Source organism: Brassica oleracea, chromosome C8 (assembly GCF_000695525.1).
Source record: "Brassica oleracea var. oleracea cultivar TO1000 chromosome C8, BOL, whole genome shotgun sequence".
Taxonomy (NCBI): domain Eukaryota; kingdom Viridiplantae; phylum Streptophyta; class Magnoliopsida; order Brassicales; family Brassicaceae; genus Brassica; species Brassica oleracea.
This window is the reverse complement of record NC_027755.1, coordinates 32,454,062-32,463,733: the sequence shown is the minus strand read 5'-3', so window position 1 is coordinate 32,463,733 and position 9,672 is coordinate 32,454,062. Positions and strand designations below refer to the sequence as shown.

The following is a 9,672-nucleotide window of genomic DNA, read 5'->3' as shown; positions in this document are numbered from 1 at the left end:
TCAGGACTGATATTGTTTGCTTTGGTCAAATTCCAGTCTAGATATGAGTTTGAATAAACCAGTTTAGTTGGATGATTAATCAAGTGGAGGTGATGTCACAACCATCATAGATATGTTCTCCAGACATGTCCCTTATTGTTCATAGGATTGAGCATAGGAAAAGAGAGAACAAGCGCACTTGTACCTGCAAGGCTGTAATTAAGAAATATGCAAATGAGGTGCTTCACTTGGTGCAAGACTTAAAATATGTAGCTTTTTCATTGTGATTAGCTATACAGAACCTCAAACAGAGGCGGTCCATCAAGCTGTTAGCAGAATGCAAAAGACAAAGGATTGTGTTAAACATGCGACGACAGAACCCGAGATTGTGATTCTTGCGAGGCATAGTTGGAAACACAAGGGACATGATAGAGCCTCGCTGCTCTTCTTCATCGCTTATATTCTCTGTTCAGAGATAGTGTTTGCTTTCCCCATTTCTCTGGCTTAATCATTCGACAGATCCGAATCGCTCACATTTTTCTTCTTCTTGTCCCCGTGTGGCCACCGCGTCCTGTAATCATATAGCAGGAGGAGCATCTGCTTTGAATTCACTTAGATGGCTCAGATCCAGTAGCTTGATCAATGTGATATGCAATTCGTCCTTGATAATTATGTTAATCCTTCTTCCTTCTTTGTTCACTCTGTTGTTTCTGGGATCAAACCACAAGTCAAGCTGTCTAGCCTTGGCACAAAGAATCCATTCAAGGTATATAAATAAATCGATAACCTAAAAAAGAATCCATAGAAGAAACAAGGAATTGAGAACATGACATGCTCAGTAAAGCTAGTTAACGTCCTGGTTTTTGGTCGAAAGTTCAGTGAAGAAAAATAAAATATTTTCTGATCAGTTTTTCAAATACCATCTCAAGAGATGTAATTTATCTCCGTGAAATTTTAACTACAAATCATTTTCAGATAATTCCAAATAACTTCTCAAATATTTTATTTGATGAAATCCTTATTTTCCAATAAGGGATGATTTGATGGAATTTGTATAAATGATAAGTCCAAAAAGCAAGGATTTAAGATAACTTTTATAAATCACATATCCAATAAGCTGAGTTTTAAGAAAAAAAATGAAATTTCACCAAATCATCATTCCAATAAGTCCAGTAAGCAAGGATTTAATATAACTTTTATAAATCACATATCCAATAAGCTGAGATTTGAAAAAAAAAATGAAATCTCACCGAATCATCATTCTGATATGCCCACTAAGCAAGGATTTAAGATAACTTTTATAAATCACATATCCAATAAGCTGAGATTTGAGAAAAAAAAATGAAATCTCACAAAATCATCATTCCTATAAGTCCCTCCCCTCCCCTCTTTGACAATTTAATAAAGTACGTAAAAGACAAGTACGTAAAGGTTGCATGAGATGTGCATGTTGGAGATAAACGAAGTTAACTTAGAAGGCAAGTTATGTTAATCCTATTTAAAGTATGTTTTTGATAAGTGTGGTTCCTAATGAGTTTAGGAAATATTATCTCTATATAAGAAGATGGTGAGTTGTGCCATGAACTTGTGAGTTTAGAGATTATTGTGTGAGAGCTTAAGTTTTGAGTTATTTTCTTGAGCTAATAAGAAAGAGTGTTTATTATATTCTCTTAAGATCATCGATTTGAGTGTGATCAATATTTGGTATCAGAGCCAAACATGGGTGATATCACGACAACCGGTGCGGGTGCTATTATACAAGGAAAAGAAGGAGGATCCTCCTCCATACGATGTCTGATGCTACATCATTGAACTACACTGTGTGGGCCATTCAGATGAAGATATTATTAAAGGTACATGAGGCGTGGGATGTGATTGAGCAGGAGACTGCGGAGATCAAGAAAAACGATATGGCGATAGCTTTGATATTTCAATCAATTCTTGAAGCTCTTATCTTGCAACTAGGAGACTTGGATAATGCAAAGAAGGTTGGGAAGCAATTAAGACAAGGCATATGGGAGCAGATCGAGTCAAGGAAGCTAGACTCCAAACCCTAATGTCTGATTTTGAGCGATTAAAGATGAAAGACACTGATACTATTGATGATTTCCTTGGGAAACTATCGGAGATCGCATCAAAATCATCATCGTTAGGTGAAATCATAGAAGAGTCGAAATTGGTGAAGAAGTCTCTTTCGTCTCTTCCACGCAAAAAATATATACATATAGTTGCCTCGCTCGAGCAAGTCTTAGATCTTAAAACGACTAGCTTCGAAGACATCATAGGGCGTCTTAAAGCGTATGAAGAAAGAGTAGGAGAAGATGAAGAATACAAACAGGAGACTCAAAGCAAACTACTATACTCGAACATGGAAGGGCAACAAACACAGCGAAGCTATAATGGAGACTTCAGAAACAGGGGAAGAGGTGGACGTTTTTACAACAGAGGACGTGGACGTGGAAGGTCATACAGAGAATTTGATCTTTCTCGAATCACCTGTTTCAGATGCGATAAGATGGACACTTCGCTCAAGATTGTCCAGACAGGCTTCTTAAGTTACAAGAAACGTGCGAGACCAAGGATGATGATACACACGAAGCAGATGATTACTAATGCATGAAGTCGTGTACCTTAATGAGATGAACGTTAAGCCACAAGAATTCGAGTCTGGTACGGACAGCGACATAATTTTGTATTTGGATTATGGCGCTAGCAATCACATGACAGGGAACGAGAGCTATTTCAAGGACATTGATGAAACCATCTTGGGTAAGGTTCGTTTTGGTGACGACTCTCGGATTGATATTAAAGGAAATGGGTTCATACTGTTCATCACTGAAAGTGGAAGCAAGAAGATACTAGCCGATGTATACTTTATACCGGAACTTAAAAGTAATATCATCAGCCTAGATCAAGCTACAGAATCTGGATGTGAAGTAAGAATGAAAGAACACTATCTCATGCTACATGATAAGGATGGCAAGTTAATTACTAAGAAAAAACGGTCAAGGAATCGGCTCTACAAAGTACTTATGGATATAACTGAAACGAGATGCCTAAACGTGACCGTAGAAAGCGAATCAGCAAGGTGGCATGCGAGACTTGGTGATATTGGAATGGATACAATTAAGACAATGATAAGAAGAGAACTCGTCATAGGAGTTCCGCACATCAACGTTGAAAAGGAAACATGTGAATATAGTTTGCTTGGCAAACAATCAAGACATGTGTTACCAAAAGCGACACAATATCGTGCTCAAGGAGTTCTCGAACTCATCCATGGAGATTTTTGCGGACCTATTGCACCACCCTCTACAGCAGCAAACAATCGATATATCTTTGTGCTTATAGATGACCACTCCCGATACATGTGGACGATTCTTCTAAAAAGAAAATGAGAAGCTTTCGAGAAATTCAAACGTTTTAGAACACTGGTAGAAAGCGAGACACGATCAACCATTAAAACGTTCAGAACAGACATGGGAGGTGAATTCACATCTACCGAATTCAATAGCTTCTGTGATTTAGCTGGAATTCAGAGACACTTGACTGCCCCACACACACCACAACAGAATGGTGTAGTAGAAAGGAGGAACAGAACTTTGATGGAGATGACGCGAAGCATTCTGGAGCACATGAAGATACCAAATTACTTATGGGGAGAAGATGTGAGGCACGCCACCTACATCATTAACCGAGCAGCAGCAAAGGCGTTGAATTCTGCTACTCTGTATGAGGTTTATAAGGGGAGGAAACCTAATGTCGCACATCTTCGAGGCTTAAGTTGTATTGGGTACGCTAAGTCCGTGATGCCAAACGTAAAGAAAATTGATGATAGGACGAAAATCTTGGTTCATTTGGGTACTGAAACAGAGTCGAAGGCTTACAGAATGTTTGATCCAACCACTCAAAGAATAATAGTGAGCAGAGACGTAGTATTTGACGAAACTAAGAGTTGGAAGTGGAGCAACCTTAATAATGAAGAGGTAGAGCAACCATGTATGTTTTCCTTCGCTTTTGGGGAGTTTGGAAATCAGGGCATAAGAGAAGATGAAACTGATGGCGTTCTTGAGAATGTAGCTAATGAGGTAAAACTCGAAGAGAACAGATACGATAGTGAAGATGCGGAGCAGGACGATTCAGAGATCGTACCTTTGAGAAGATCAACAGCACCAAGTTATCTAGATGACTATGTGTATTTATCAGAGATAGAAGGAGAAAGGCTCTTGCTTCTGCTCAACGAGGAACCCTGGAGCTTTGAGGAAGCAATGGAGAGGAAAGTGTGGCGCGATGCATGTGAGAGTGAGATAAACTCCATCGTAAAAAACAAAACGTGGAGCTTGGTAGAGTTGCCTGAGGGAGGTAAACCAATCGGCCTCAAGTGGATATTCAAAATCAAGCGAAACTCGGATGGAAGCATAAACAAATACAAGTCACGACTGGTTGCAAAAGGTTACATTCAAAGGCACGGTGTTGATTTTGAAGAAGTCTTCGCGCCAGTCGCAAGGATCAAGATTGTAAGGTTTATCATCGCATTAGCAGCATCGAGTGGATGAGAAATTCACCATCTAGACGTTAAAACGGCGTTTCTACACGGTGATCTAAAGGAAGTTGTCTATGTAACTCAACCCGAAGGATTCGAGATTAAGGGAAGCGAACATAAGGTATATAGACTACACAAAGCATTGTATGGATTAAAACAAGCTCCGAGAGCTTGGAATGAGAAACTAAATAGAGTTCCTGAGGAACTCGGGTTCAGAAAGTGTTCAAACGAAGCAAGCTTGTATCGCAAGTAAGTGAGAGAATATCTGTTGTTAGTAGCTGTTTACGTGGATGATATACTCGTTACAGGGTCAAAAATGAGCATGATATATGGGTTTAAGAAAGAGATATCAGAGATCTTTGAGATAAGTGACCTAGGACGTCTAAGATACTACCTAGGAATCGAAGTTGTTCAATGTGAAGAAGGGATAATGTTGAGTCAAGAGAGATATGCGAAGAAGATCTTGTGTGAAGCGGGGATGGACGACTGCAACTCGGTGCAAGCACCAATGGAGTTTGGATTAAAGCTAACTACAGCAACGGAAGAGCAATGCATCGACGCTACAGAGTATCGTCGTCTGATCGGATGTCTTAGGTATCTCATTCATACGCGTCCGGATCTTGCGTTCTCTGTGGGACTGCTGAGTCGTTACATGCATGAACCAAAGAAATCTCACGGTGCAGCTTTGAAGCAAGTCCTCCGATACTTAAAGGGTACATTGTCGTAGGGGCTTATCTATAAGAAATCAGAACAAAGACGTCTTGTAGGGTACAGTGACAGCGGACACTGCATAGACGAAGATGATGGTAGGAGTACCACTGGACATATATTCTATCTGAACGAGTGTCCAATCTTGTGGTGCTCTCAGAAGCAAGAAACCGTGGCGCTTTCTTCATGTGAGGCAGATTTTATGGCCGCCACGGAAGCTGCAAAATAGGGGATATGGCTGCAGGAGTTACTAGAAGAGGTTACTGAGAAGAAGATCACGAAGACAACCATCTACGTCGACAACAAATCAGTAAGATCACTGACCAAAAACCTGGTGTTCCATGGACGAAGCAAACACATACATAAACGCTATCACTTCATCCGAGAATGCGTTGAGAATGAGCAAATTGAAGGTCTTCACGTACAAGGAACTGAACAGAAAGCCGATATACTCACCAAGGCGCTTGGAAGAATAAAGCTAAAATAAATGAGAGATCTCATTGGAGTTCAAGAAGTTGACAAAGTTAACTTCAAGTTTAAAGTGGAGAATGTTGGAGACAAACTTGAAGTTAACTTAGAAGCCAAGTTATGTTAATCTTATCTAAAGTATTTTTTAGATAAGTGTGGTTCTTAATGAGTTTAGGAAATATTATCTCTATATAAGAAGATGGTGAGTTGTGCCATGAACTTGTGAGTTTAGAAATTATTGTCTGAGAGCTTAAGTTCTGAGTTATTTTCTTGAAAGAGTGTTTCTTATATTCTCTTAAGTTCATCGATTTGAGTTTGATCAATAGTGCAATGCAATCATGAAGATCGAAAATAATGGGGCCTTACACGGGCTCACTAGATTTGGGCTGGTAAACCGATAAATAACATGAGAGCATTTTAATAATTCGAGAGAGAAACTCGGAGAGTGGAGGTACTGAAAGTGGGAGGCATAGAGGGGGTAATGGGTGATAACTGCTTCTAACCGTCACTACAAAAGCGAAATAAACTCCCTTTAACATTTTTGTGTAACAGAGAGAAGTATCTATCCATTACAAACGATGAAGAAAATGGAAGCGACTAAGAAGGAAGAGATCAAGAAAGGTCCATGGAAAGCCGAAGAAGACGAAGTACTCATCAACCACGTCAAGCGATACGGTCCTCGTGACTGGAGCTCCATTCGATCCAAAGGCCTTCTTCAACGCACCGGAAAGTCATGCCGTCTCCGTTGGGTCAATAAACTCCGTCCCAATCTCAAAAAGTAATAAACTTTCTTCCCTACTCCCTCTTTCTCTTCTTTTTTATTAGTATACTTGCTTAACAAGTTAGGTTTCTTTTATTTTAAGTGGGTGCAAGTTCTCTGCTGAGGAGGAGAAGACGGTGATTGATTTGCAGTCTCAGTTTGGTAACAAATGGGCGAGGATCGCCACGTATCTACCAGGAAGAACTGATAACGATGTGAAGAACTTCTGGAGTAGCAGGCTAAAGAGGCTCGCTAGGATTCTCCATAACTCCTCGGATGCATCGAGTTCTAGTTGCTTCAATCCAAAACCTAACAAGGGCAAAAACGTCAAACCAATCCAGTCTCAGAGTTTTGGATTGGTTGAGGAAGAGACTAGAGCTTCTTCTTCCTCTTCCAAGATTCTAGACCAAGTTGATGAAGAAGCCTTGATCAGGTCGCCGGAACTGGGTATTAAGTTAGAGAATCATCAGCCTTTTACCTTTGGGACTGATCTCGACGACCCTTTTTTCTACGATATACTTGGACCGGCTGATTCTTCTGTGCCCTTGTTCGGCCCTCCTCAGCCGTTTTTTGAGCCCTCTCCGGCTCCGCGAAGGTTCAGACATGTTTCGAAAGATGATGAAGAGTCTGATGTTTTCTTACACGATTTCCCTGCTGACATGTTTGATCAAGTTGATGATCAAACTCGGAGTCCTTAGATTGTGTGCGTCAAGGTTGTTGTTGTTGTGGTTGGTTCTTGTTTTCTATTAGACTGTTTCCTTTTGTGTGTGTTTTAGGTCTAATTTGACTAAGACTTTAACTAGCTTTGTTTGTTCAGCAAGCAACAATCTAACTACATTATTATTATGTAATGACAACTCTTGTTCTCTGTTTCATGTGAAAGTTGTGTTTTTTATGTGGCATAAGAAGTGTAAAACCTTATTAAATTGAATGATAACATTGAAACCATGATCCATTGTTCATACAATTCAAATACAAATAAAAGTAAATGTTCAAAAGAAAAAAGTACAAATAAAAGTACAGAAACAGAGGAACTGATGAACATTGGCTAAACCGGTGTTGGGATAGTGACAGGATTATGACTAAACCTGATTCCAGATTGAGCAACCTCATACTCCCCAGTTTCAGCATCCCCATCTTTACTTGATACCTCTCTTCTCAATTGAACATAAGCACAATCTTCTACTTCAAGGACGGTTATATCTTTAAAGAAGGTCGAGAATGTTGTTTCCAATCCTTCCCCTACCAATTCCATCAAAGAAGCTTAGAGTGAGGAAACAAGTGAGTGAGAACACAAGTAAAAAAAAGGTCAGGAACTTTGCTTACTGTGGGTGATTAAGAGCAAGTTCTCTGTAGGATACTTATCGGCAAGAGCCTTTACAACTTTAACATACCGTTCTTTGCATCCTTCCACAGTCTCCTCCCATTTTGGCATCTGAACAGAAGGAACAAAGGGTGATATCAACTTCATACTAAATATGAAAAGGTACAAAAGTGGAAAGTTTCTATTTATAGGAAGCAAGCACCTCTTTATAAATAGGATCCACATTATGATCCACCATTCCTTCAGGAAACATAGCTTCAAGATCCGAAATATTGAAGTCAAAGTTTTCATCTTTGGGAGACACTTCAGGCCATATAGCCATCGAGTTCATCATCTCACACAAGCCGTATTCAATAGCAACCTGCAGAATAAGGTAAGAAGTAAGCGTAACAAAAGGTCATTAACTCAACTAGAAAGGACGATGGATATTGTTTCAAAGGTCTTCCGTTCAAGTAACCACGTGGACAAAACTAATATTATATGTTCTGGACTCCTGGGGGATTAGAGCACCCCCATCAGCAAACTCCACCGGTCTCAATTTCCAATGTGCATTTTTGATTATTTTAATTTTTTTTCGTTTAACTTAAAAAAAAAAAATTACTAGTCGAACTATTTGCGGACCGCCATGTGGCGTGGAGTCCGCGGAACGGGTTTACAGTGAGGAGCTTTTGTGATACAGATTCATAATAAAGCGTTTTTTATATTATTATTTTTTTGGGGAACTGTGTGAACCCCTGATGCTCTTTAAGGGTTTCGGCCCCGAACCTCTTCGTTAAAAAAAAAACCATTTCAGCTGAGTTTAAGCAATAAGCAGATGATCTGACCTTGACTAGCTTTGATTTATCAATGGAAGGGAGGTCTCTGGGGCGGAGAGGGAGAGAGCTGCCACGACCTTGGAAGCTGTCTGAATACATCTGAGGAAAGGAGAAACGAAGACGCGGTGAATGGGAACCCCGGTCTGAGATCGGATCCTTTGACAGGTTTTAAACGCTCGAATCATGCCGTTTAGAAAGAGAGGAGGATCCCAAGGTCTGCCAGCTGTTGCTGCCCAAAGTGGGTCAACATTGTCGAGTCGGTCTCCGTGAAGCAAAACAAAGACGTGTTGGTAGCTATCCATTTGGTTTACCCAGGGCCGCCCTGAGATTTAGAGGCTGTAGGCAGTTTTTAAAAAATTCCAGCTATAAATTTTTTTGGTAAATTTGAAGGCCTACAAAAAAATTTGGTGGTTTTTTTTATGTAATTTTTTCCAAAATTTTTTAGAGACCTAAAACCAATGTTTCGTTAGGCTTTGTCCAGGATTATGATTAAACCTGAGTCAAACCTCATACTCCCCAGTTTTAACATCCCCATCCTTACTTGAGACGTCTCTTCTCAATTGAACATGAGCACAATAGTCTTTTTCGTCGATGGTTGTATCTTTAAAGAAGGTCGAGAATGTTGTTTCCAATCCTTCCCCTACCAAAATTCCATCAAACAGGCTTAAGACTGAGAAAACAAGGCGAGTGAGAACACACAGAACCGTTTAATAGCATAGGACCGTCTAATAGCATGTGAAACTGAAACGGTGAAACAAGGTCCGAATCTAAAAATTAGAAAAAAATATTAAGGATTTTTCAAAAACTAAATACATAAATTTGGTTCATAATTTCAAGTCTTTAGATATACTCTTAAACTTATAGTATATAATTCGAAGAGAACCTCAAATATATATAGATAAAGCTATTATTTTTTTAAGACTATTTCATTTTATCCTTAATTATATAGTTAATATTTTTTTTGAACAGCTTACCGTGGGTGATTAAGATCAAGTTCTCTGTTGGATACTTATCGGCAAGAGCCTTTACAACTTTAACATATCTTTCTCTGCATTCTTCCACAGTCTCCCCCCCC

General features: G+C 39.5%; 2 protein-coding genes and 1 pseudogene across 2 annotated transcripts; 2 read left to right on the top strand and 1 right to left on the bottom strand.

Annotated features, from left to right (window-relative positions):
• Positions 1–4,838: 4,838 nt before the first annotated feature.
• On the top strand, positions 4,839–5,459 carry LOC106309205 (uncharacterized mitochondrial protein AtMg00810-like). The gene is made up of 2 exons (XM_013746265.1): positions 4,839–5,235; positions 5,290–5,459. The coding sequence occupies exons 1-2, from the start codon at positions 4,839–4,841 to the stop codon at positions 5,457–5,459; spliced, it is 567 nt and encodes a 188-aa protein (XP_013601719.1).
• Positions 5,460–6,285: 826 nt separating this feature from the next.
• On the top strand, positions 6,286–7,285 carry LOC106311265 (transcription factor MYB57-like). Its single transcript, XM_013748477.1, has 2 exons — positions 6,286–6,476; positions 6,562–7,285. The coding sequence occupies exons 1-2, from the start codon at positions 6,286–6,288 to the stop codon at positions 7,154–7,156; spliced, it is 786 nt and encodes a 261-aa protein (XP_013603931.1). The 3' UTR covers positions 7,157–7,285.
• Positions 7,286–7,392: 107 nt separating this feature from the next.
• LOC106311757 overlaps positions 7,393–9,672 on the bottom strand; it is a 12,532-nt pseudogene continuing 10,252 nt past the window's right edge.

What these genes read in the sequence shown, in the direction of transcription:
- LOC106309205 (XM_013746265.1), top strand. Translation starts at nt 4,839, where the DNA reads ATGAGCATGATATATGGGTTTAAGAAAGAGATATCAGAGATCTTTGAG. An exon ending in AGTCCTCCGATACTTAAAGG is followed by an intron (nt 5,236 to 5,289) that starts GTACATTGTCGT and finishes GACGTCTTGTAG; the next exon opens with GGTACAGTGACAGCGGACAC.
- LOC106311265 (XM_013748477.1), top strand. Translation starts at nt 6,286, where the DNA reads ATGGAAGCGACTAAGAAGGAAGAGATCAAGAAAGGTCCATGGAAAGCC. An exon ending in CTCCGTCCCAATCTCAAAAA is followed by an intron (nt 6,477 to 6,561) that starts GTAATAAACTTT and finishes TTTTATTTTAAG; the next exon opens with TGGGTGCAAGTTCTCTGCTG.